Below are 27,905 nucleotides of genomic sequence, written 5' to 3' on the forward strand. Positions count from 1 at the left end.
AAAAAAAAAAAAAAAAAAAAAATTAAAATATAAAAATATTTTTTAAATTTTTTTTTTTTTAATTTATAGTTTTGAAAAAAAAACAAACGGGGATCCCGGCGCTGCCGTGAGGGGAGGTGCGCGGGGTGGGGGCTTCCCCAGGGAGCGGTAAAACCCAGAAATCAACGAAAAAAATTATTTCACGGCCCCTCGCGGGGAGCCCGGCCCGGCCCGGCCGGGCGGCTCTCCCTGCCCCACAGCACCCCCTGGCGGCGCGGCGCAGCGGGCGGCGGGAGGGGGGTGTAGGCTGGGCTGCCCGGGGAGGGGGGACGCGGAGCCGGCCTGCGCGCCGCCCCCGCGGGGAGAGGCGGGCCGGCGCCTGCCGCGGCCGCGGGGATGGGGAGGGGCCGCTGCGGGAGCGCGGGCGGCCGTCCCCCCGCCCCGTCCCGCTCCACCCCGCTCCCCCCGTCGTTGCCACGGGCTGCGGTTGCCACGAGTTACCGGATCGAGGCCGGGCGGCTTCGCTCCCTGACAGCCGCGTTGCCCCCCACCCCTTCCCGGCCGCCGCCATCCGGTCCGATCCGAGCGGCGGGGGGCGGCGGGGCCGGCGGCCCCAGGTAAGGCTCTCGCCCCGCGCCGCCCCGGGGGTGGGGGGGAAGCGCGACCTGGTGGGACGCCGCCGGCCTTTCCCCCCCTCTTCTCCTCGGCGGCGGCAGCCACACACACACACGCGTGGGCGGCTCCCCAGTTAAAAAACTCGGGGGGCGAAGGCCACCGGGGAAGGTCTGGTTTCTGTTCTGTAAGGTCACTTGAATTATTTCCTACGGAGGTTTTGTTTCCGAAGACGCCATCGAGCACCTGACAGAGTACTCTTAACGCCGGAGAAGAGAAGAACCGTGTCCCCGCTGCCGCGTGTAAGGCTCTCAGGAAGAGACCCCACCCGGCCATGGCCCTCAGGACGGGCCCTGCTGTGCAGCGCTGCTCCCCGCCCGGCCGGTGCCGGCAGCAGCTCTGTCCCCCTCCCTGCTGACCCTGCATCCACACCTCCTGTTTCGCAGCAGAGGAAGCCCCAAGCACCGCGTTACCCACCGGACCACACGTACTGCGCACCGATCTCACTGAAACACTGCTCTGGAAAAAAATTTAAATGTGGCACATGTCAAAAAAAAAAAAAGAAAAAAAAAAAAAAAAAAAGACGTGGACAGAGACTGAGCGTTAGATGGCGGGGCATTTAAGAGTATAAAAACTACATTGCTATTAAAATGAAAATTTTCCATCCAAAAGAGAATTTTTCTCATCTTTCTTGAGAGTGTATTTCAGTGACACTGTGAGTAACAGGTTGCGTAATGGCAACTTACAATATTCTGTAGTTACACGTTACCAAATGTGATGGCACGTATGACCAGAGTTTTTTCACTTCTTTACATTTCCTACAAAACCAGTTAACAGCAGACCCGAACCCAACAGTGTGTATATATACACATACTACAAAAATAGTTGAAGAGTAATTATACGTGGTAAGTCATACAGTGAGTAGGACATTGATACTGAAATAAAAGAAACCTTACTGTTGATGGGTTTAAACACAAGATAGAAAGTAGTAACTTGTTTTATTTAATTACTTAAAAGCTTTTAAGAAGTCATCGTAAAAATGAGAATATAAAGTTCTAAGCAAAAAATAAAGCGAAGCTTTTGAGTGCAGAATTACTGCAATTAGGTATAAATTAGCAATAGTAATTAGACGACATTATAAACTAGATATTAGCCTGTTTAAAAGAACTAGAAATATCAGCATTACTCAAAACTAAAAAATGAGAATCAAAATACCAGTGATCAACCAAATCAAAATATATTACCTAGTGTTGAAAAATCACCAAGTCATTGAAGTCACAAAAGACATTAAATTTTTTTTACCATTCAAATTTGCAACAGTTACACTAAAATGTTTCAAATTAAGCAAAACGTTTTAAAGCATTTCTATGCTGTTACATACAGCTAATACAAAAAAAAAGACATACTAGAACACAGAATCCTTTCCCTTCTCCTTTAATAAGAAAAATTCCAGTAATACTAACTATCCAAGCAGCATTCAAAAGATTAAATATTTAAATAAACTTTGGTCAAAGCTGGGAAGAAAGTTCTGTTATAGTAGTCTTAGAATTTTTGAACAGGGTGCCAAACAAAACAATAGAACAACAACAGAACTATTAGAACACAAATATTTATTTCAGAAACATCTTCATGTGGAAAACACTCACTGGCATACACATAAGATCCTAGAATTAAAAAATAAAAAATAGCCATAAAGGCTCCCCAAACCTTGTATTTCTGTATTTTTTGTCAGATACTGAAGATGTGTTAGTAGGCCAGAACTGTAAAGTGCTTCAACAGTTTAGCTCAATCTTTTAAAACAAAATAAAAAAAAAAAACCATTACCCTGACATTGCGTCAAATAAAAACATTATTTTTCAGACATTATTCCAGTTTTTGTTCTTTTATTTTCCCCATCCTTTAAATACATTTGCTAAACATTTTTTTCTTATAATGTACTATCTAAAAAATAAAGAAAAAGTCAAGTAATCAAAATCTCTGCCTGACAATAACAGCTATTTTTTAAGCTACTTTTAGCGATAACTTGTTGCTTTAATTAAATGTTACCACTTTTACATTAAAATAGCTTTGCTGCTAACTCACACAAGCTGAGGTGAAGAAGCAGCACATCTATTTGTGCAATTCAGTAAGACCAAGCAAAAAGAAACATGGATATTTATCTTATAAAAGTGCCACCATCAACAAAATACAGTGGCTTAAAGTAGTTACCTAAGAGATGTTATCCTCGGGCTATTAAAACATGTTTCTAAAATTACACAGATTCCCAGCTGGATGCTTGAAAAAAGCATGCCCACACAAGCCTATGCTAACCTTCATTAGCTGGCCATTTAATAACCTATTGTTCTGTAGTTCACATGTTTAGAACGCTCCTCCTTTGAATGTATCCACCGAATTTCTTAACAAAACAAGAAAAAAAAAAATTGTATTTCTAGGACGGTAACTACAGCCCTGAAGTTAATGGGAGCTTTGCTAGGGTGATCAGACCCCCCAGCTCTTTTTAATAGCAGTTAAATGTCAAATATAAATACAACACCACAGTGAAACACACTCCTTGGACAGAATCTGAGACAAGACACTACACAGCTGCTGTTAACAATAAAGAGCAAAACTGACGTTTAATCAAAGCAAGTGTTGGTGGTTACGAAGTTGCATTCAAGCCTGCCTTTTGTTTGTGAAAAAGTCAATATTCCAACGCGTTAACTACAGCCACGATGAAATCAGCAGCTCCTGGTACTCCCGAAGAGCGTAGAGGTCCACGTCCGCGCAGCGCGTTACACCTACGTGATTATCGTCGTCTCACAGACAGAGACACTGTCCCTTTCAGCGGCTAAACTAAAACACCTCTCCCGCACCTTCAAATATGGGTGCCTGAAGTTAAACCTGCTGAAAATGAAATGAAATGCTGGCTCGAGTGAGGGTGATGCAAAATTCAGGCATTGGTTTCAATGGACCTCATCCAGGGTTTTCGCTGGGAATGAGTATCTGTAATTCCCCGGGAACTGCGAATCTCCAGCAAGCCTAGAAATGATGTCATTTTTATTAATATTTCCAACTTCTAAGCAACCATGCTCAAGAATTTTGGCCTTCAGTTCTTATGCATGATAAAACCAAGCTTTCCATAAACATTACAGAAAGACCAGAGGAAGATATATTTATATCTGAAATTGTCAGCAGCATATAGCTTGTACAAATGTTGTTTTGCTGATGTTGCTGAGCTACTTTAAAAAGTTAATACCTTGTGGGGTATGTAATTTCATCACCAATGTCAAATGACTTCTAAAGATGAAACTTCTCTGATGCAAATTACAAAAAGATGCTTTGAATGTATTTGATATGATATACCAACTTTTAAGCTGAGGAATTATGTTATCTTTATTTTTCAGACCCGGAGACATGCACTCACCATGGGAAACATTTTAACTGCCACGTACGTCAGCAGAGCATGACTTACCCAATGCTGAGATCTTAACAGTCACAAAAACTTAAATGTAATAGGTGGCGTGTAGACCTGAATCAACGTCCGTAATAAATCAGCAAAGAAACAGTATCAAGGTCTGTTTTGAAAATTTTGTGAGGACATATGGTTGTATTGACGACGCGTCTTTTCGGTACGCGTTACCAGCCAGCCGTGTTTACGTGGTACACGTAACCAGTAAACAGAGCAGAGGCTGCTTTGTGCTGTCCTTAAGATAGCAATACAGGAACGATTTTTTCATGATTCTTCAGAAGCTGGGCTTGCTTTACATCCACATGAAATGCTGTCATCACTAGGTCTGAGCCCGGAGGATGAACTGCAGAAAAGGGGAGAAGGAAAAAAAATAAAATAAAAAAAAAAATAAAAGGAGGAAATTGGTTTTCACAACACACTCAAAGCCTGAGTAACAGAGGAGAACTTTAATTATCTCCAGTCACAAAGAGAGACAGGAAATTTGGACTTTTAATTAGCCATTTGGAGTGCAGTTGGATATTTTTTTTAGCAAGATAATTTAAACGCGAATAATTCAAGTCTGACTAAATGAAATTCACATAATCAGAATGCAGATAATTGAATTTCTACTGCATTCATTAATTCAGTGTGGAGGTGTGTGTGAAGACTTCTATGATGAGCTGTCACAGCTCAATAAAATCTCAGTCAATTAATTTTTTCATTATCTTAGCATTACATCAACAAAAAAAGTGAAGCATGCGTGTGTGTGTGTATGTATATATAAACTCAGAAAGTAAGGAAATACAGAAATCACCTCTCTGAATCAGAGTCCGCATCGTTTTTTCCTTTTTTTCTCTCTTCATCTTCTATAGGAAAACGTCTGTTCAAAGAGGCAAACTTATGAATCGCATCGGCAACAGAGTATTTGGTCTGTCCAGATACGCAAGCCTCCATATCTTCTGGGCTCAGCTGAGTCTGTAAGAAGAGGTGAAGCCTACTGTCTGAAAGCAATAATGCATCTTGTAGGATCCTGGAAAAGGAAAAAAAAAGTCAAATGTTTTCATATAAATGCACATACAAGCATAAATTCTAAAGTGTTTTACCAGAACAATTTTAAATGATGTCGTCCTTTTAAGTTTTCAGATGAATCCTAAATCAGTAACAGAAGGTGATGAACACACTAAAATGATTAGGTGTGTGTTACTTCTTATTACATTATTTGGAATTTTAGGTGAGTAAAACCATGCAGCTAAGGCACATCTAGGCACATCTGCTATTAGAATAACTTTAAGGACATTTCCTCCATTTCACCATCTGTTATTACCACATGGATCAATTAATGATTTTTAGGCAGTTGGAAGCATATACTCTTACAAAAATTTGGTCTACATTTCAGAACTCCTTTTTTTTCCAGTAGTTAAGCTTTTCTAAAAATTACAGGTCACCAGTTTCTTTGGTGGAGGAAAGAAGTGTATACAGAGACAGAGGACTTCATACACACGCAGTGTCAGGACTTCGAAATGCGTGTAAACAGCAGAGCCAACACTAGCCAAAGTCCTTTACGCTTTTACAAATATGCGTACGTTTAAGCTAGAATGAAAATGCCAGTACTGAACACGGATTTAAATTTACTTACAAACATTTTTCAAGGAATCTTAAATACTATTTCATTCCAGCTATTCTTTTCAAAAGAAGTCCATTTTAATCTTTGGCTTACGTGTCTTTTAAATTAAGCCTTCAAATAAATTTAGCACAGAGTATTTACTTACATCAAGTGAGAGCAAACAAAATACAACACATTCCAGTAAAAAAGAAAGTTGTAGAGATACTTTTACAAGGACTGAGAACTGAGGATCATCATCACTATTTTCAAAAAAAAACCCAACAAACAACTCTGCTGCAACATCTCTCTAAAGAAGGAATTCTTTAATATGCAAATCCTATAATGATTAACAAGAGACTTTTTTTATATATGCATGTAATTTTACTCATGTAATAAAGTCATCAGAGCCTATGACCATGTCGAACAGCACTCCACAGAAAACTATTAAAATATCTTTAAACAAATCAAAACTATTAAGAGCCAATATTTACCTATTTCTACCCATTTAGGTTACAGTTGTTGCCAAAAAAGTCATTGCTATTCAACAGGAAACAAGAGATGACATTAATGTAAGAATTAGTAAGAGCAGAAAGAAATATTGCATTCTATGGGTACTTTGACTAAAATGAAACGTGTAACTGATTGGTTCCTTCTCTCAAATAAGATTAATGGTGTGTTTGGACTGTAATGTTTTAAAACACAAATATGTTCTGAAAACTGTTCTCTAAAGTGGCCAACATTACAATAACATTTAATAAACACACTACAGGATTTCTGGCTTCAGCTAAGCCCATAAAAATCTGTCAAATCAAAATAAGTAATAAGAAATGCCCAACTGAAAATGCGGGATGTTTGTGTACATGCACATTTCATTTGCCTACGTAAACACACACAGAGTCACAGCCAAATGACTCAAAAAGTTTGACACCTTCCAATGAGGAAATGTCTGCAGTGACCCTAATGATCTACCAGGTGCATTTGAAACAGCCTCAGGAGGACCAGATTTCGCTAAGTTCAAAATAAGCACACTTTCATAGCTAGAGAAAGCCTTTTTAATCCAATCTAAATTCTCACAATTTTACTTAAAAATAAACATAGCAAATAGACATCTGCAAAATCAATGCACGCAGTGTAGTAACATACAGAAAAACTTCTTCATAGTCTAAAATGAGCTAGCAAATGCTGCGTAAAAATGATTCAAAACACAGAATTTATACGTCTACACACCTTGACAGTAACAGCTTCACGAATACAGTTTGAAAAGCCATCATTCAGCTGCCACTAAAAGAAGATTTCAGCCTTGACGCTAGATAAACATACGTTCCAAACAAAGACAAACATTGCAACAAAAAGTAACAGAAAAAGTATCGTTCCGCACAATAAATCCACGTTTATAGTTTATGCAATTGGGGCAGTACATATCCTCCTTCCTCTTTTCTTCCTCTTGAAGAAAAAAAAAGAAAAATAACACACTGGAGTTTACTGTAGAGTGACTGGAGTTACTGTTTTTCCCAGGCGTACCAGCACAATGAGGGGATGCACATTTCTGCACTGCTAACATTTGCGTGTCTAATACCAAGTAACCCAGCAAAAAGCCAAGACATTAAATTCTGTGGATGGCATTTAGTTTCACAGATTTCCCTCTTGCCGTATCTTCAAAAGTTTCCTGCCAACCAGTGAAAACACAAGTAACTAACTGTTCACGAGATTACGCTACACTTACAGCTCTGTTGCTGTTTGAAATGTATTTTATTTTCTTTATAAAATAATGGGTAATCTTTAAAATTGATTTTAGATGGTTTGAGGCATTACACCAGAGAAGTAATGAGCACTAATGTCAATGATATTGGACACAAATTCATTTTAGCTTTATTTCCCGTCCAGTACAATTCTGCTAAGCCTTGAACTGCTAAAGCACCGTTATTAACTCGGTGGTAACCTAACGCATGGAACGGCAAACAAAAGTGATAAGAGTACAGACTAATCAGGACCTCAAGGCTACTGTCCTTTTTCTGCAGCTATAATTCAATTTCCAATTTTACTTTACATTGGACTCGTTATTTCAAAGTAATTTTCTTTTCTGCTTCACAGTGCCATCTGGAGGTGAAAGGAGTGAAGAAACACCAGGGCAAAGAAATGGAAAGAAAGATGTTCATAAAGCTGATCACACACACACATACACATATATATATATACACACACACATTCACATGGGAGGGGAGGGATCAAACACTCAATGCATTTCGCAAACCATTTAAAACCACTCTGAACGCAAATATAGGAACGCCTTTCACCCAGTCGTACCCTGGAAGCACTTCTTCTTTCTTTTAATTATAAAATAACTTCTGCTTTTCCTCCTCCCCTCTGAACCAACAGGTTAGATTGCTTTTTAATTGCATCCTTCAAGCAATCAAAATGAAAAATTAATTCTGTGCTATCCCTAAGCATTACATTTTCCTCTTCAAAAAACTCCTTCTCTGAGGAAATAACCGCACATTTGTCACCAGATGTTACTAGCAGTATTAAGTGCTGGTAAAGCCGTTGCTTTCGCTGTCCTGGGGACTCACTGTGTGAAGGGCTGTACATCTAGAAAATAGATTTGGCTCCAAGGACTTCAAAAATCAAAATTACAAAAACACCACCTAGCAAATTAAAAAGGCGAGAGGAAAGACGGAGTGTCATAATATTAATACTGGGACGTCTCGGCAGGGGCTGAACGCGTGCGCAGCTCCAACAACCAGTAGCACTCCCAGGGTTTCTCCACCAGTTTCATTACAGCCAGTGTCAGTGCAAAGCTGCGGTTACAGCGAGGTAAATCAGCCCTCGCCGCTGTCGCGCTCATGGGAGAGTCATGGCTCACGGTGATAACTTCTATAAACTGACTGGGCGTATTTAAGAGAACAACAGACTTTCTATGCACGCCTGGAATAAGAACAGAAGGCTAAATTCTGCAAGTCTTGATCCCATCAGCGGTCATTACTTGTCAGAGATCTCACTCTTCTCGGCCAGACTGCTCACATGCTTAATGACTACTTACGTGATTAAGGGGACTGCAGGATAAGGCTCTACATTTGAACAAGAGATAATAAATTCATTTTTTTATTCGCGGCCATGTGAATTGTTGTTTGTAAGCTTTCAGTAAGTGCTCGCAATCTCTAGACCCTTAAAGCAGCAGTGCCGAGAAACGTCGCTTCACAAACAAAAGAAATAGCGTAATTTTTTGAGGAAATGCTGGATGCCGTACAAGGAGTATTTCTCCTTCCCCGTGTTACGGCAAGAACATTTACAAAAGACAAAACACATGTTTTGTCTTATTTGGACAAGGTCCAAAATCTGGTTTTCTTCAACGTGATTTTATTAGGTATATTACACACTGTTCTGCTGGAGGAGAACAACATATGGCTGAACAGTACAACTTAATCCTAACTAAAGATTTCCTGTATCTCCTGTAACCTAATACAATGACAGATGCACACTTGCATGTGTGTGGAAGGTTAACACTCCGATTTGGTTTTCGACAAATTTACTCTGCCCGTTTTACATCATACCATGGGGAAGGAAAAAAAAAAAAACCCACCACCCCCCGCAGCCCAGGAGCTGGGAGGCGGGGGACAACAGCCTGTGCTGTGGTGCCCTCTACTGAGCATCCATCCCCCAGCCCCAGGCCAGGCAAAATCCCAGTTTCCTCTTAAAAGCAGCCAACTGCGTTCCCTCCTTCATTTTTTATAAGGGGGGGCATGTTACCGAGAGCGAGCAACTGCGAAGCAACTGTTGGGCACCTGGTAACACACATGTTCAAGGAAGGATTACGCGACACGTGCCAGTGAGGCAGCGTTCACTTTGCTCACCAGGTAGGAGGTATCAGCCAGGCTCCATTGGAAAGGGGGAACCACTGCTCGTCTGAGGAGATCCCACCCGCCCCATGGATGCCGATGTTCCCGCCCAAGCACTGGCAAGCTGGCACCTATCCCCGTGGGAGCCGGTCTCATGGTGCCCACATCCCACCCCACATTGGAACAGGCTGCCCAGGGAGGTGGTAGAGTCACCATCCCTGGAGGTGTTTAAAAAGTGTGTAGATGTGGCACTTCAGGATACGGTTTGGTAGGCATGGTGTTTTTGGGTGGATGGTTGGACTTGATGATCTTAGAGGTCTTTTCCAACCTATGATTCTATGATCCCTGAGGGAGCACTCGGTGGAGATGCCTCCGACCCTATACCAGCTCCCACTGGTGGGACTGCGGTGGGGAAGGTAGGGAGGTGTGAGGAGGAGGGCAGAAGCCCAGCCAATGCCAGAGAATGGCTCTGCCTTAGGCAGGCGAGTTTTGGGGGGCTTGTTCAGCACCAAGGGAGCCCCACGCACAGCCACTTGGAGCAGTGACACTGCGGATGCGAGCACTGCGTTTCTCGTAACTCCTACTATGTCTTCTACCCCACCATAAACTGCATGTCTGAGAACTAATAGAAGACTAATCCTTTTTCCTAAACCACATAATTTAAGGGGGATCCAACAGTATTCAATAAAAAAAGGTCAGTGATCAAAGCCAACTTAATTTAAAATGATTTTGTTAGTTAGTTTTGTAATAAGCAAACCCAAATGATCTCCTGTGAAGACAATGTAAATCCCAAAGTTAAACCTGTGCAGCTATAGAGGGATGAAAGCAAAGAGGATCTTACAGAATTTTGACCTCTAATTTAAGAATAAGCTTCTCCTGTGAATTTAAAGACATCCTCAAAGGATGAGGATACTTACCAGGAAAACCACATAATTTTCCTTATTCTTACAAAGTAATTCATAATTGAAAAGGGGCTAGCTGACTTCCGTTAATGCAAATGGCCTCTTGAAATATTAAATTATGCCCAGACAAGAAGTGAGCTTTACAGCTCTTCATCACTCAGAGATAATAACCTCTAAGACAAGCAGGTCTTACCCTGCATTTGTGCAGTAAAGCCAAATCAAAATGGGACACCCATTCCCAGATTTCACGAAACTCCAGTGCTTTGCTTTAGCTTCCAGCTGGAAATTGGCCTAATTCTCACACTACTCTGTTCAGCACGGAGAGGTTTCACAAAGGTTCTAAGTACGCACCTTGCCCTGTGCTAACTCGTTCTGGAGCGCCACGTGAAGGAGGACAAGAGAACACCATAGCTGTCCACGTATAGGAGACATGGAGGAGCTCCCAGGGCCAGGAGCTGAACACCGGAGAGCTTCCAGCGCTCGGTCCTTACTCGTCGGGCACATGGCTCCTGCCTGGGCAGACACTACAGCAATGGGCACGGGGCACAGACTGGGACTCTGCAAGATCTAAACTCTGTTTCAGACATAGCTTGGATCCCGATAACCTCAGGAGGCACCGAGTGCAGAGAGTGGCTGGGGTTCCCACCATGCCATGCATGCGGGCATTTGAAAAGTGCTACCTGCGAACCTCTCCCTTGACAGGTCCACATGGGCGCGAATCCCACTTCTTCCCACTGCCACAAACATCAGCGGGGCTGCGAGCTCGTGCACGGCGACGGCCGTCGTCGCTGGGGCGCACAGAGCACTCGGCTTTGCAGTTCTAGGTTACACCACCCCATGCAGCTCCTTTCTGGCTCCTTCCCCACCCCCTTCCGAATATCACCAGGGAGGTCCCGCTTCCCCTGGCACTGCCACACTGCAGAACAGGCAGCATCCAGAGCCAGGGCTTTAGCAAAGCCAAGTCACACACGCGTGGCAACGAGTCCCACAAATTCAGAGAAAGAACTCATAACCTTCGGTTCAGACTCATGAAAAAAAAGAGGGGGGGAAGCACCACGGCAGCCTAGCTGAGGCAGTGAACAGACCCCTTCTGCACGCAGCAGCAGCACAGAGGTGCCAGCCGGCAGAGGGCAATGGTACTGCACGTAAGGTGCCAAGCCAACCCATCACAACACAACCCCATCTCTGAAAATTCCTTCCAACCGTCCCCCAGGGCAGAGCGCAAGCTGACACCTTTCTAAACGTTTAAATCATTACCTTACAACAGAGATGCCTCTTTCCCCCACTCTTGGACTAACAGCAGCGGGGCAAAACGCTCCACATGCTGTCACTTTCTGCTGTCGGTACCCATTTAAGTTAGAGACATCCACAAAACTGGAGAGCGAGGATGTGTTTTAAGAACCTGCTTCTGTGTTTTGCCTTCTGAAGCACAGACAGTGTTGTAAATATTTTTGATACTGAAATACTGTACCTCGCTACCAGACTGGTCTCTCTGCCATTTTAAAACGAGAGTGATTTTGGAAACACATGACTCCATGGGGCAGCACACCTAAGCTAGAACTGCTCAGACCCAGGAACCTGAACTACCATACCCTTCAGCTGACCATTAATATTATCACCTCTGGAAGCACAGACACACTGCTTCCCTGTCTTTCTTTCCTGAGGTGCAGAGAAAAACCTCTGATCCTTTCCTGCTTTCCATTCCCTGTCTCATATACCTTCATCCAGTATTTAGTGGCTATCCTTTTGGCCACAGATCCTATATAACTGTATACAGAAATTTTACTCCTGCAGCTTCAGCAGTGGTTATCTCTCCTCAGCTGTTAAGTCTAACAAATATACCTTAGGACCAATGATTTACTGTCTGTTAGGGAGGCTTATAACCACACTGACTGGAAAAATAGTGGGTCCATTATTCCTCTACCCACTGACCACGAGGCTTAAAGCCTACTTAAATGATTTGCTTTCTGCCTTCACTTACGCAGTTCTGATTCATGGAAACTGATACTGAAAGAAGATGAATAGTCTCTACTCACAATGTTTTACTACTCCCTTACCCCAAGCAGTGGCTAAAGAGAGCCTGCAAATGTACGAACAATTCCTGCCCCAGCAGCTGCGAGCAGCCTGCTCACACCGGCAGCGCCAGGGTACTCCGAGATTGGCAGAGAAAGCAGAAAATTACACCCACAGGGTCTCTGTCGCTGCAGAAGGTGAAGTGGTTACAGCAGCGGGACTGAGCGACGCAGGACTGCAACCCACACAGCACTGCCTTGCACTGCGGGTCAGCCTCCAGTGAAGTCTGACGGATGGTTTCATAGAGATCACAGCTGTACTGAAAATGGTCACAGCTGCTAGAGCTTGTTTATGTTAGTGGGACTGACAAAGTAATTGGCATTATAGGAAATATCTGTGTAAGGAGATCACCCTACAGAATTTTCCCAGGCTCCCAGGGGTTCAGCCCACAAAGTCACTGACTTTCCATAAAAATAAAGAGGGAGAGAAGTCTGCTTCTTTGTATGAGAATATCTAGCTCATTCTTGAAAGCTAGAAATAGACATCACAGTGAAAGATTCCCCAACCATAGTATACAATTGCAGAGTGACATATATCCAAAACTATTACTTACAACCAATTCAATGAAACACAGCGGAAAAGCCCCAGCTGAAGTTTCCTTATAACCAACAGAGCTGAAGTCACGTGTATGAAATGTGACTGTGCAAATAAAAAACAGAACTAAATTTGTAACATGTACAGACGACCACACGGTGGCTCTCAAGTACCAGAGATGAGCTATCTTAAATCACAAAATTCAGGACATCGTAAAAACGCCAACATCTCCAGGACAGGCTGCACTTACTTTTCCAGGAATTCTTGCAGACCCTGCCGGCGATGGTCCACGTGATGAGGATTGTTCATATTGAAAAAGGGAGTTTTAGATGGCAGTTCAGGTAGCTGTCTTTATAAACAAGAAACAAATACACGGTTAAAACCAAATCTGAAATAGCAGAGAAAAATGCATCAAGCAAGTGCCAACCCCGAGCATGTGGAAATCACAGGTCATGTTCCACAAGCTCATGAAATTGAATCTGGCAACACAAGGTTGAGAAACCGGAGGGCTTCTAACACCTCAAAGGGAAAAATAAACAAACCAGATTTTTCTGGCCCCGTTGTTACGCCTGCAGGCATGTCTGGCTCGGTCACTTATGGTCCTTGCAGAACCTAAGCACATCCTAACAGTGCAGAGAGGAGGTACGTACACCTACACTAGACTGCTATTTCTGATACCTCTGTGTAGCAAAAGGAAGTGCAGATCAGATCCCTTATAAATTAGATGGGGGCTCACCAAACAAAGGCTATTGGTACAAGCCACGTTCTTCTGGGTTTCAAGCAGAGAAATGCCCTGTACAGAATAAACTTGGGATACTCAGAAACAGAGGGCACTTCCCAGCTCTGACTTCCATAGTTCTCAGAATTAAGAGAAAACAATCCTCCTCTCCCACGACTGACAGATTATTAAATAGCCATATATAAAGTTGCTCACATAAGCACTGCGTTGCTCTGAAGCCTCTGCCGAAGCCAAACAAATTCTCGAAAGCGTCGTCTAACACAGGATGTTTTCCTTGTAAAGCACATACTGTTTGTCTGTTGGGAAATAAAGAACATTTTACTTTGTAAATCAGCTTAAGCTAAAGTGCAGGCATGGTATTAAAAACACATCCGAGATGCTAATCCCTGAGACACCAATGGAAAGCTTGACATTAATTCAGTTTAGGTTAAGGACTCTGCTTTATCTCAAACAGGACTGGTGATGATTTCTACTGGTTCTCAGGGAAATACTTTTCATCTTTTTTCTTTTTAAAAGCAAGAGATCTGGATTAGGGCAGAACTTGCAGTAACAGGAAAAGAAATCTCAGAAAAATTTCAGAAGATAATGCTGATCTTTGCAGAGAAGAAAAAAAAAATCACGTTTAGCTATTCTAGTTATAATCCTCCAAACAGTTAGCTACATACAGCTCTTCCAGTGTGCAACCCTACTTAAATCAAATCAAAGAAACCAACGTGACCGCTCTCCGCAAGTAGCAGCATTTGGAAATTTTCCCACAGAACACTATTAGTCCATTAGAAAAATACCAATTCATCAAAAGAGAAACAATTCATGGAAATTAAATGCTTTTGCCAAATTTTCCTGTGGAGCATACATTTAGATGAAACCCCAGCTACCAGACAGGATTCCATTATAAATGTGCCTGCAGTCCAACCTGTCTTCAATCACCTGCCAGCAGCCACAACTCCTAGACAGCCACATGATGCAGACTGCAGAGGGCCCAAAGATGTCAACTTTCTGCAACAGATGAGTATCCGGGATACCTCACAGTTTAAGAGGCCAAAGGCTCCAGGAGCTGAGCAGAAGGGGAATCCTGCTGGTCTAAGAGCATAGCAGACCCAAGATTCTGAATCTACCGAGAAGCCTGGATGGTAGGACTGACCTAGAGACTTGGTCTCTGAAAGCCCTGGCACTGTGCTGGTAGGAACCCGAGCTGATGCTTACCAGCTTTGGAGATGCCCAGTGCTGAATCAGGTAACAGTGGGTCTAAATGACATCACCCCAACCTAGCAGTCGCTGAGAAAGCCAGTAATTTACTTACTTCTATTCACAAGCAGCAATGCCTGTGAAATAGTTATACAGCACTCGCCATGCCAAATCTGCAGAATTTCTATTCACCCGAAGTCAGAAATGTAATTGCTTTGGAACCACATTGCAAAATGTAAAATTTCCCAGCTCTGATTGCCACACAGGAGAGAAGCACTTGTCACGATGGACATTTAATAAGCCATCATCTGACTGCTCGCCTTCATTACGCTGAACACTTAACTCTCCCACACAGGAAGGAAACGCATTCGGTCTTGTGCCAAGCATTAACCACGTAACTCGGTGCTCTCAAATTCTTCACCTGCTACTTGAAACACTTCACAATTTTTTATTTTTTTTTTTTTTTTGTTACATTGCAATTAAAATCCCTGGATCAAGATTTGGGAAATTAGGATAACTCCTTCTGCATGTCATCCACCAAATAAGAATAATCAAGAAAACAAAATTAGGTATAGGACAGATTTAAGACACAAGAGAACCATAATTCTGAGTGCACTCCCATTAAGATATGTTATACTACAATCATAAACCCAAATGTAGCTACTTGACATATCCAAGCACCACTGAAATAGCATAATGTGAATGTCAAGGTACACTGAAGAGAATCACACTGCAGCAATCAAGTAACCTGGCAAAAAGAAGAACTCGGGAGAATTTAAAGTACAAATAACCAGATAATTACTCGAAAATAAAGTTGTTTTCCATGAATACCTGAACACTAAACTTCTATAAGAGTAAGACATCACTGACTATGACAATCTTCCAGTTGGTAAATCAAGCTAAGAATAGTCTGTGTTGGCAGACATTGTAGAATACATGTGTACACAATACCAGGTTCACCTCCCAGCTCTGCCACAGACCTTCTGCATGGCCTTTGGCCAACCCACCTTACCTGTTCCACTGCTTCTCAGTCATTAAAAAGAGAATAATACCCTCCAGCCTCCCAGAAATGGTGTAAAGAAACTCCATTAATACCCTGAAGACAGCCCTGCCTTGGACAAAAAAAGCAAGAGCCCAAATAATCTGCACTGGTATTATTTATACTTACATGAATAAATATCTCATAGTCTATGTAAGAATGCCATGAGTCTTCTTTTTGTGTCCTGGGGTCTCGCACCAAGACAGTTACAAATTCCTGCAAGTGCATAATAAAAATCAAGCAATTAATTTCTGAAGACAAAGGCAGCCTGAAAGACTCTCTTGATTGCTTTGCTGTTCCACAAACTACTGTGCTCAGATTAAAAGCTGAACTGCTGTTTTACTGAATTTTGCAACCCTATAAAAGGGGAAGCAAAAAGCAATGAATCATGAGTTACACCACATGTCTGGGAAATTCCTTGCCAAACTGCTAGCTGAAAAGGAATATTTCAGATTAAGTAACACTGTGAAAAGTCATACATGTTCCATGCATTGGGGATTTGGTGATTTCAGTAGCTACAAACTAAAAACCTAACATTCAAAGTCACACATGTAAGAGAGATCTAGGCAGAGATTTTCCACTTTTCCCACCCCTGTAGTCAACATTCACAAAGAATGTGTTACAAACCTGCCCCATGTACCCAGTACACACATACAGCATTTTATTTGCTCCTCAATTTCTTTTTTCATTGGACCTACATTTTTTTAAATCAAGTATTTATACCCATGGATTTCAGCGGTCTGAGGTAAGTGCTCGGTATCTCCACAAGGAGCTGAAGAACTGCCTTTTTTCTATGCCCCAAATGACTCGCTCCAGCCCCGTGGAAAATCATGTACTGCTGCTAATTGCCCCAGACCCAGACCCAACACAGGGAATTCAAGGTCTCAAAGCCAGAGTCCCGGATGGCGTGTGGAAGGAGATGAATCCTCCTCTGCCCCACACGCTCCCTGATACACCAGATACTTAAGCCACGGAGTGCACCTGAGGATGCAGGACCTGGGCGCTGCTATCCCAGTCCGTCCATCAACCTGCCCAAGGAAGCAACACAGCCACACTGCAGAGCGTAACTCCCCATTTTGGGGGGACAATGGTACAGAGTATTTGTCACAGAAGCTGTCATATACAGTCTATTTCCTTTTAATTCCCACATTTATATAATAAAGAAGAGGGATCCCAAAGGAGTGAGAGAGGCCTGTTGGCATTACTGTCATGTAACAGGGCATCACTAACAAGAATTGGAAGAGGCTGAAGAATTGCATGCTTCCAAGTATTCTTAGCTAACGATCATGTGAAAACTTGTGTAACACAGATTTACCATGTTTTTTTCTTTTTCTTTTTTTTTTTTTTTTTTAAAGTGTGTTCATACTGGGATGGAAAAGGTTTCTTCAAAAGGCAAAGGTTGAAAATGTGCCTAACTACCTGCTATCTCCCAAGCAAACAAACAGGCTGCCCTACTTCAGTTGATTAAATAAGCTATTCACCCAAAGAGCTAAGACAACCGCTCAAACAGTGACTCAGTTAAAGAAAACCGTACCATTCTAAGCTGCAGATATATTCCCCCTTGAGAGGAAGGCATTGCACAAGATCTCCAGGTATGGGAATCGACCGTGGGAGGAATGACAGCTTCTCTGGTAAATAACTTGCTTTTTTAGCATGACTTGGCATAAATCAAGAAATCTTCAATTAGAAAGCTCTGAAAACATCTCTCTTCATTCCCAAACCACCAGTGTCAGAAAAGAAACCTTCGCTCTTCAGCCAAGCCTTCTCCTCCCACCACACACACTTCAGCGCGCCACCAGCAGCAACCTTCTACAGACCGACAGGAAAACAATGACAACCTTGGACGGAAAAGATGGTGGGTTTTTTCCCTGAACAGTCATTGCACTCCGTACATGGCAGGGAGGCGTTCGTGGTCTGGAATAAATCATTTACCACGTCGATTTCCATGCGGCACTCCTTCAGGGATGGGGAGCCTGTGGCCTGATGGCTGGATACAGCCCACGGTTTTATTTCACGTAGCCCAGCTCCTAGTCACAGGGGTGTTTTCTGCTTTACTGCTGGACATCCTTTCGGTACAGGTCATGAGCACCCTGCCAAAGAAAGCCTGTTTGAATGGCTCCCACCACCTCTGCTGCTTCTTTCCTCACCGAGGAGCACCATTGGCCCAATTCTCCTCCACAGCTTTTTAACCCCATTGCAATGTGGCACAAGAAGAAAAAAATGAGCAGAGCTGCAATCGCTTCTACCAGCTGAGGGTCGTGACTTTACAAAAATGTAGTGGGAGACACGGGGAAGTTATTTCCCTTCCTGAAAAATCCTGAGCAATGTGCTGAACAAAGGAGAGGAAACCATTTTTTGGTTGGTTTTTCCCTGCCTGAATCACTGTCTATCATATTTAGCATACATATATAGACACAGCATACTTTCGGACCCACTGTAACATCTTTTCATATCCATAGTCTTACATTCTCCCAAGTTTTTGTCTTCCTCAGCCTCCTATTTTCCTGCATTCCACTCCTCCCCAGAAGTGCAACCACTTCTCCTAAACATACTTTCTTTTCTTTCCTGAGCACTAAACGCATCAGCCCCGCAAGCTGAAGAGGAGGAATTACGCCAGGAAGATCCAGACGGGACACTGCTCTCCTCCTCCCTTCAACTGCTGCAGCCCAGGAGTCAGAACCGCAGGCAGCCTGCTCATAGAATCATGGAACCACTAAGGCTGGAAAAGATTTCTAAGATCATCACGCCCAACCATCATAACCCAGTCTCAGTCCCCTCTCTCATCTACTGCCAGACCAGCTTCTCATTGTCTTTCCTTCTGTCCAGGTTCCCCAAATTACTTCATTTCCAAGTAACCTTCTATAACCCTCCTCCTCAAAATAATCTTCGAAGTAAAATGCTTCTTTCAACCTCTATTATACCAAAGTATTCTAATTAGAAGTTACTATCGGATATGCTGTGGGTTAGCTACAGGTTACCTTGCAAATCCTTCCAGACCATATGGTTTACAGTAAAAACTCTGTACACTTTTGATTTCCAATTAAACAGTCACTAAGTTTCAACACTCAGGAAGTCAAGCACTCTCCAGGCTCCTACAGAAGAAAGGAGACCATGGTCCACCCATGCTGTGGCAGGTGGGTACCCAGGCAGCACATCACTGAGCCAGGAGCAAAAATGGTCTGCGGCACAGCAGAGCACCTCAGCAAACTGCAGCCCTCGCACACAGTCAGTGTCGGCTCCTATTCGAAACACCAGGATTTCAGCAAAGCCTGGGTGGGGGTTTTTTAGCTTTATTTACCAGAGAACACCAATCCTGAGTTCAGAATGAGGCAAGATGAACATTAAGCAACTAGAAAATAAAACCAAAAATGTACAGCCTTTCTCAAGATCTATGGTTACTTCCCCTATAAACATCCTGAATCCAGGAAGCGTTAATCCCAATTCCCATGACAGCTGCTGCTGCTCTGAGACAGTGGCACTGCACACATAGACTATCCTTTCTCTTTTGACCTTTAAGCCTTCTCCAGGATACAGGACCCCACTGGGGACAACAATATTGATTCAATCAAAGCAGACCTAACTGCCCAGTATAGATGCAGATACACTGCCAGAAAAGGTGCTTATGCCTCCCTACCCCTACTAAAGTAGGCTTGTAAAGGCCAATATTCACATACAGGCTATGTTAGGGTCCAAGCAGAATTAGGTGGAAGAATATTCCTCTGGGAGATGGCTGTTGATGCTCAAGTACATCCTGCATTCACTGGTCACAGTCACCAGATCACAGCAGCTTTGGGGAATCTCCTGTGTATATAATCCCTTCCCTCCCCAGCTTCCTACAAAAATTAGGATACTCTCAACAGGCATGTCTATCTTCAAGTAATCTTCACTACTGACCTAGGGGAGGTGAGGCTGACCTCTTCCTCCCACAGCCCCCATGAAGACTGACTTCATCTCCTGCATCGCAGTCCAGCCATACAACCTGGGAAGCAGAGCTCAAAGAGAGCCAAGCTTTCAGGGACTTTTTACTTTCATCAGCTGCAATCCTTTTCAAGGTGTCTTCTTCCTCCGCCCAGTTCTGCTTGGTTTTTCCAGAACTGCAGATCTAGCTATTGTGCCACATTACATATACACTTTTTGTTTTGGTTTTTGTTGATTTGTTTTTTCATTGAGCAGCACAACACATGCATGCCTATCACGCATTTAAAAACGACATGTGTCCTGTAACACTTAAGAGCAACAATTCTTTCAAAACCAAAACTTACTGCTGACACAGTTCAAAGTGTCCAAGCTTGGTTGTGAAGGCCTCCAGTGCACTAGGAACACCACAGACTGAACAGAAAGCTGCTGGAAAAAGTGGCATCCCCATTTATCCCTTCACCCTGGAAGCTGCTAAATTCATAATCAAAACATTTCCTACCCAAACTGCTAGTACTATAGTTTTGACACGGATCCCAGCAGCCACGTTGGCCCAAACATCCTCATGCAGAACTTCAGATCTGCCCCAGAAGTAGCTGTAGCTACGTAACAAGCAGGAATCAGCAGAGCAGCTCCTCTGGCTGGACGTGCCTTGTAATTCCTGGCTAAACCAGCCAGTTTAGGCACGGCACTGGTGGCATCTTGCTACCCTGTCCTCAAGGCCTGGAGCAGTCCAAGTAGTTAGGGTCACACATAAATGACAAAATGGCCAAAGTAACCCCCAAGCCTGGTTTACACCTGCTCCCTCGTGGTTACAGTCCTATGCAAAGAACACGAGTGCTGATAGCAGAGGAAAAGGGCAGCACTGAAAACTGAGACATTTCCATTTCAGTTTGCCTCAGAAGGAAGAATACACCATAAAAGCAGCTGAAACAAACACAAGAAGACTTTATTTCCCCCCCCCCACCCCTTTCCTCCCCTTCTTTCTCCTGTTGGAAATACTTCTGCACAATGCAATGGACTGCTCAGAGGCAAAGATAAGCCAGAAGCTCTACTTTATAGAATTTGACCACAAAAACTGTGATTCTGAGAAGTGTCTTTTTAACATTTTCCAATTAGGAAGATAGGAAATCTGATGTGGAAACATCTATTTGTAATATGGGGGGAAAATATCTACCACAAGGAAAAGGAATAAAAATAATCTCACATTGGATGATTATTTGCATTAATCATCCTAGTTGCATTTTAATACAAATCTCAGTGCTCAGGAGCGTATCAGGTGATAACCTCATGCTCCATGGCGTCACTGTTAGACATCTGATTAGTCAATAACCTGCCAAAAGAGTCATTTTCCACAAAGCTTCCGAGAAAAATAGTTTCGCATCAGGTTGCCCATTAGTAAAAGGATCAACCACAAAGGACATGGGGATTTTCACACTGGGAGTGTTGGCATCTTCACTCCATGAATGCTGAGTAGTAAGCCTGATAAGAGACCAACAGCTGAGGCAAAATAATTTGTTGAAACTTTTAATGCTCATTGGGACTGAGCAAATGAGAACGCGCAAGTGTGATTCTTGTGGTCCAGGCATCTGGTAGTCAGCGTTCAGACCCAGCTCCAACCATTATGTCCCACAAAATACCACAAGGCTGATGGAGAGAAGACAAGTCCAAGTCCTTCTCTCCTGTTTCAGTGTCTGAGCCCCTTATGCACAGAGTCAGTTACTCTCCTTCTCTCTGATCCAATGAATATTTGATTCTTCCATCAAACTCTAACAGAAGGAACTGGCACCGCATCACTCCAGAATATTCTGCAGCCTGGCAATTAAAAGCATGAAGAACACAACCAATCTTCTCTGGTCCAGGTGAACCTTAATGAAATTCAATCTGCAACAACCAAACAAGAATCCTTTTTCATTAAAGCTTAGACATGACTTACTTGTTTTTCATGTTTTGGCGTCATCTTCACTGGTTTGTATTAAAATAAAAAACAACCTGAAAAAAAACCAAAACAGACATCAGATTGACATTTAGTAGTTATTTGAAGGCCATTATCACTTTTGCCGGACATTAGCACACAGTGGAAAGAGCCAAGCTCAGTGACATGTATACCAGAAAACTTGTTTGCATTAACTGTATCTAAGAATTCATTCATTAAAAAAAAAAAATCCCATTTTAGAACTGAGTTAGTCCCCTTCTGGGGTTATTTATCGCACACAACAGCCCAGTGATGCCAGTCCATCTCTGGAAGCCAGTGTTTTTCTTCACTGCCCCAAGAGCCGCCCCGGGGCTGCCCCTCGCACCCCCCTCCCAGCAGCTTGGTGCAGCCGTCATCCCCAGGGCACGAACGCAGCCAAGCCCACGCCTGGCTCCCAGGCACCCAAGCACAGCTCTGCGTGACTGCGGCTGAACTCCAGAGATGCCAAAACATCCGAGTCAGCAGAATCAAAAGCCCCTCTCAACCATTTCTCTGAAACGGAGATAAGCGGAGAGACAAACCGTTCGGATCCTGCAGGCTAGTAAAAACTCAGGCTAAATTTCACGGTGTCTGTAGTTTTAAAACCTCCATATAGGGAAGCGTATAATTAGACCAAATAAAACAATCCCATCACTAACCTATGTTTTAAACCTACCCTTTCACTGGAAATCGCAATAAATTTTTAACTACCTCTGCAGTCCTGTAAACCAGCCGGTTTGGTCGAGACAGGGACCCACACGTGAAGAGCAGGGCAGCTTTATTCACTTGCTAACTTACGTACATGCTGCCCACCTAAAAACAACCGCCATGGGAAAAGGACTTGCAATTTGCCTTTCCCCTTCCTCTCCCACATGCCACCCAGCCACCGCCAGCTAACACCTACACTGACTGCCAGCTACAACAACATCTTCTTGCCTCCTCAGCTTTTAAACCACCAGCCTCCTCTTCCCAAACCGAGAGGACCCAAGCAGGATCTCTTCGTCACCCCGGGAGCACGGCTCCCCACACTGGCCCCATGGTCAGGATGGATGCGGCTCAAGCAGAAGCAGCTGAGCAAAATCCTCCCGTGCGTCCCTCTGGGCAGGCACCTTGCACTGGAAAAGGTGAATTTGCAGCTTTCTTTGGCGATCCTCGGCAGCTGCTGTCAGCCAGCTGCAGAGCGTTCACACGTGACTTGGGAAGACACACGGCTATATTTTGGAGGAGATTTGCTAAGGTTTAGCAATACAGAGCTTGGAGCTGCTCTTCTTACTACACAACTACATATTTAGGTCAAACCCAGCTAAGGACTCCTGGACACCTCACCCCTGCCTAATGCCTCTTACAAACACCTCTAACTTTCAAATTACAACTCCACCTGTCCTCTGGAGGTATTTAAAAGACATACAGATGCGGAGCTTAGGGACCTGGTTTAATGGTGGAATTGACAGTGTTAGGTTAATGGTTGGACTCAATCATCTTGAAGGTCTCCTCCAACCTGAACAATTCTATGATTTCACAAAAACAGAGCACAAAGATAAGCACATGTACATTTCTTTGACCAGGGAATTATTGTGTAACAAACGCATCTTCGTCAAATTTCTGTAGGATCAGTTATATCAAAATGGGATACTTTGTCTCCAAATAAAGTTGTCCATGCACAGGACTTCAGACATCCTGAACGTTTCCATAGTATAGCTGCCATCTCCATAAAGACAAGGCCATCATTTCACTTCTGTAGCTAGGATGGCACTGATAAAAGCACAGAGGAACATAAAAACCACACTCCCGATAAATTTCCTTCTTTTTTTTTTATTATCACTCAATGTATTTATGCCTTAACTGGCATACATGCTCCAGGCTGAAGGTGTCGAAGAGCACTTCTTGCTGCAGAGGCTGAGCAGCGCCAAGCAGCTCTGCAAGAGGGGGCAAGAATCTGGCTGATCAGATGTAACAGCCGCTAACACAGAAGTGCGGCAGGAGCTTCCCTTTTGGTGGAGACAAACGGCTTTTGCCTCTCAGGAGAGCGCAAGCCCACACCACAGCAAACGCTGTGCAGGGCTCGGGCTGTTGGAAGAGGAAGGGCTGCTTCTGCCTGCTGCCTCTCCTTGCTGGGTACAGTTGTAAACCTATGTAGTTTCAGGGCTTTTTTTTTCCCCCTTTCTGTTGTGGTTGAACGTGGTTTTATTTTTTAAGCGGCAACTCAATTTTTTTTTGTCAGTTATATATCTTTATTCTAGCAGATTCTGCAGCCTCCTTCTCTCCCATCTCAACTGCTTTAAGTAACAAATTATGCAAACCCAAAATATCTCGTTCCTGATGCTGCTAGCGAATGACAGGGCTGAAATAACACATTTCATTATGTGCTATTGCAGGTTAGAAAGAACAGTTTAAACTCCAAAGAGCCATCACAATTTTAAATATGTAATGACTAAAATGAATATTTCAGCACCAAAAACCTTCCTAAAATATTTAAAATACATCATTTTTTCATCAAGTAATTTGAAAAAAAAATGGAAATACCAGCCCACCAAAGCTACCTTTTCCACAGACACTACAGCAAGTCCAAGATTGCCCAGTCACGCTGCAGCCACTTGCAAACGTACTGACTGCGGTATTCTGTCTGGGAGCAAGACGTATATTTTAGGGCTTCTTTAACGCATGTAGAAGTCACTGAAGCAGAACAGTTCGACTGTCTGCTTAAGAAGATGCCTTTTTATCTTTAGAAAAACCCCACTCAAAATACCAGTGACAGAGAAAAGCAGCCTTCAGAAGACAAATAGAAGGTTGCTAGTCTTTTTACTCATAAGAAAAACATTCCACTGACAGAAAAACGAACCAGTGCTGAGAAAAAGAATCAAAAAAGGTAGTGGCAGATCTGCAGTTTTGATAAAATGCTTTCTGCTGTGACTGGGGAAAAAAACCCCATTGCTTTGAGTAAGTTTTCGTTCTGCTTCTGATCTATTATCAGTCTAAAGACTTTTTTTTTTTTTATTAGTTTCATACACTCGGTATAACACCTAATCCTTGCAGTACATATTTTTGACGGTTCTTAATTGCATAACTAACAAAACCACCGGGGAACAACTCCACAACTGCCAACAACCACCACCCAAAAGCAAAAAGATTAAGTAGGATGACTTGCCATATTTCCTGTAGCTTTACAAAAAACCCAAACAATTGGGAGGGGGGGGCGGGAATCACAAACCCAAGTACTGCAGTGCTTTTCTTAGGGATAATAAACTGCAGTGCTTTTCTTAAAGGTAATAGATAAATACTATTAAGTATATTTCATTTCGTATTTCAGAGTTTGTTTTATATTGTAAAATCTAAATTAAAACAGATTATTTAATATTACTAGGGGAATACCCTTTTATCATGTAAATGGACAGCTCTTAACTTCTCCCCTGCAGTCCCAAACTGAAAGCTTAAAACTTCAGCAGCACCACAGACAAAACACACCACAACTTGCTATAAGAACAGCACAAACACAAGCCCTTCCAATCGCCTCACCAGTAGCTGTCTTTCACCGCACTGAAATGTTCTGATTTCACTGATTGCTGGGCAGTGCCCTACGCCGTGCTCTTGTCTGCTCTGGGAGGGCTCAGATTCCGCATGGCCAGCGTTGCCTCTCAAGCAATAAACTTTGATCTTTGGCTCAAGAATCATCCATTCACCCATCCTTGGTTACTTCTAAACATATAACTAAAGGACCACCTTCAAGCTTTAATGGGGAAGAGCGATTTATTTCTAGACCTTGGCGATGAGTGAAAGTCCTATCCAGCCACAAGCAAAGTCCTCACCTCCGCTGCCAAGGTTGTTCCCATCATCAGTATCAAATCAAACTTTCACTCAAGGCTTCAATGAGACCAAGAGAAAGAGAGATCACAATTAAATCTCTAAATACTTAAAGATCTTTCCAGCATTTTACGTTTGGCTTACTGTAACCCTCATTGAAAAGTTGTAAGAATTTTAATCTATAGCCTGTGAAAAGTTTAGCTGCATGCGTATGTGGAGTTCACTATCACAGAACATGCTTGTGTGCACCTGATTGCACTGATGCACTGTTCCTGAAAGCCCAGTCATCCACATGGATTTTTAAGGAAAATACACATGCAGGGGTTAATGGTGGGAGGGGAAGGATATGAAGAATAGAGCTGTAGTAAAAGATGATGATAGCCCTGGAGAGTTTTTTGTTTGGTTTTTTTTTTTTTTTTTAAAAAAGACTATAAAAAACTCAATAATCCCATGCTAAAACATCAGTAGTACTTAGATTCAGGACAGGGTAACTCAAATTTCTTTTGGAGACCATTTATTGTATATGCAGAAGCCTTAGGTTCTGGGCTAATTCTGAAAAGTCAGTCAGCGGCAGGGAGAGTCACTGCTGCGGAAAGAGCATCTCCTGCATGGAGCAGAGGACCTAAGAGACCCCACATCACTGCTGTTCCAAGGGAGTAGGAAATGGAGGAGCTAATGCCCCACTTAATACTAACTCGCAGCTAGTCAGAAGTATAGATGAAATATTATTGTAGTCTTCAGATGAAAGGATAACAAGTAGGAGAAAGCAATGTTAACCTGTTTATGGAACAAACCTGCCTGAAAGACCAGCCATTCTGTATGTATCAATGGAAAGGTCCATCTAGTCCAGCAGTGACTTGGACGGTGACTTGTACTGGAACCTCAGCGTATAAGGAACAGGCAAAATTTTTAGTGCTTATTCCCTAGTTTTGAAGAAAATAATGTGAAAACTATATATAGGTAGCATACATTTATACATATAAAATGTACCATTTTGTGAAGCCAAACTGACCTCATTGTAACATAGCCTGGCATTTACAGGAATTGGGTACATGGCTGTCACAGAACTACTGCTCTTGTTGACGGGAAAAATCTTGTTCAAATGCTGTTGCCCAAGCAGGGGCTTCCAGTCAACCCAGAGCAACTCAGCCACAGCTAAGCAGATGCCTTCTGCTTCAGCTGGTCCACTTTAATCCCTGGGGTCAACCCAGCTGCGCCCATCAGAGGAGTCATGAGTTCCCTTCTGCCCCTCACTGCCCATGAACAGGACGGTGAGGACTGTAACTCTAGACTGTGCAGGTCATGAAGCATCCTTCCTTTTTCCATCTACCCTGCCAGTTACCCACCTCGCCTTCCCTCAGAAAATCCCAGTAAGGGTCTGCTTGCCACAAGTGAAAAGAACATGAAAGACACTGGCATTTTCATCTAAACTCTGCACAGCACTCAAGTGTCTTCAGACTGCTTGGTGAAGTCAACAAAATAAAATAACCCTTGAGCAAACCCATCTCACTTTCCAGGCTCAGGGTACCCGCTCCATCAGTGTTGTATTACACTAGTGGCAGAATCGCTTTGTTGCTGAGCAGGAAACAAGCACGCTATCTAAATTGCTTTTAAAAGAACAAGAGCTTTCCAAACCACCGACAGAATTCACACACCTTCCCTCCAACCACAACGCTACATAGAAACACACTGCCAAAAATCATGTCTTTGCGGCTGCACTTGAAATTCTGCCTTCCAGCCACCACTGCCAAGATGCTTCATTATCTACTCTTTTCCTACAGGATTTCACTCCATTTGGTTGCTAAATGCTTGTTTATGGCCACCAGGTATAAGAAAGTTCCTCTTTAAATACTATGCTACCATTTTTCCCCAATCAGCCATTCCCTTGTGCTACAACCTTCCTACATATTAAAACCTGCTTTATCAAGAGAATTAATTTAGTCCATTTATAAAAACTATCAAAGAAATTTTCATTCCTTTCAGAGGAACTTGAGAATCAAAGAGTTAATCAAACATACAAATTTCCCTCCCCCATCCAGAAAAAATACGTCAGGTGGATCACAGTGTCAGGTGTGGGTCACAGATTTCCAGTTACAGTGGTATTACACCACACTTTGAATTGCCTCAAGTTGATACCATATTGCTGGACAGCAGCACGACTCCCACGCTAAACCTCTCTGAAACCTCTAAAAGCCTAAAGATAAACAAGGAAGAAGTACCAAAAAATCTGTTCCCAGCAGGAGACAGCATCAGATGTTTCTTCACTTTTTTTTTCCTTCAGTCTCAAATTGCAGATGTACGCTTAACCAAAG

General features: G+C 43.0%; 1 protein-coding gene across 3 annotated transcripts in view; it reads right to left on the reverse strand.

The window, feature by feature from the left end:
• Window positions 1-1,583: 1,583 nt before the first annotated feature.
• The window catches only part of SNX10 (sorting nexin 10), a 36,813-nt gene continuing 10,491 nt past the window's right edge, over window positions 1,584-27,905 (reverse strand). For all 3 annotated transcript variants that reach the window (XM_075419103.1, XM_075419105.1, XM_075419104.1), the window contains exons 2-7: window positions 21,778-21,833; window positions 16,056-16,142; window positions 13,898-13,998; window positions 13,214-13,312; window positions 4,833-5,048; window positions 1,584-4,382 (exon numbers count right to left, since the gene is read on the reverse strand). In XM_075419103.1, the coding sequence (XP_075275218.1) occupies window positions 4,304-4,382; window positions 4,833-5,048; window positions 13,214-13,312; window positions 13,898-13,998; window positions 16,056-16,142; window positions 21,778-21,801 (606 nt within the window). In that variant the 5' untranslated portion in view covers window positions 21,802-21,833 and the 3' untranslated portion in view covers window positions 1,584-4,303. The remainder of the gene's footprint in view (window positions 4,383-4,832; window positions 5,049-13,213; window positions 13,313-13,897; window positions 13,999-16,055; window positions 16,143-21,777; window positions 21,834-27,905) is intronic.

This window comes from Opisthocomus hoazin, chromosome 4 (assembly GCF_030867145.1).
Source record: "Opisthocomus hoazin isolate bOpiHoa1 chromosome 4, bOpiHoa1.hap1, whole genome shotgun sequence".
Lineage (NCBI taxonomy): Eukaryota > Metazoa > Chordata > Aves > Opisthocomiformes > Opisthocomidae > Opisthocomus > Opisthocomus hoazin.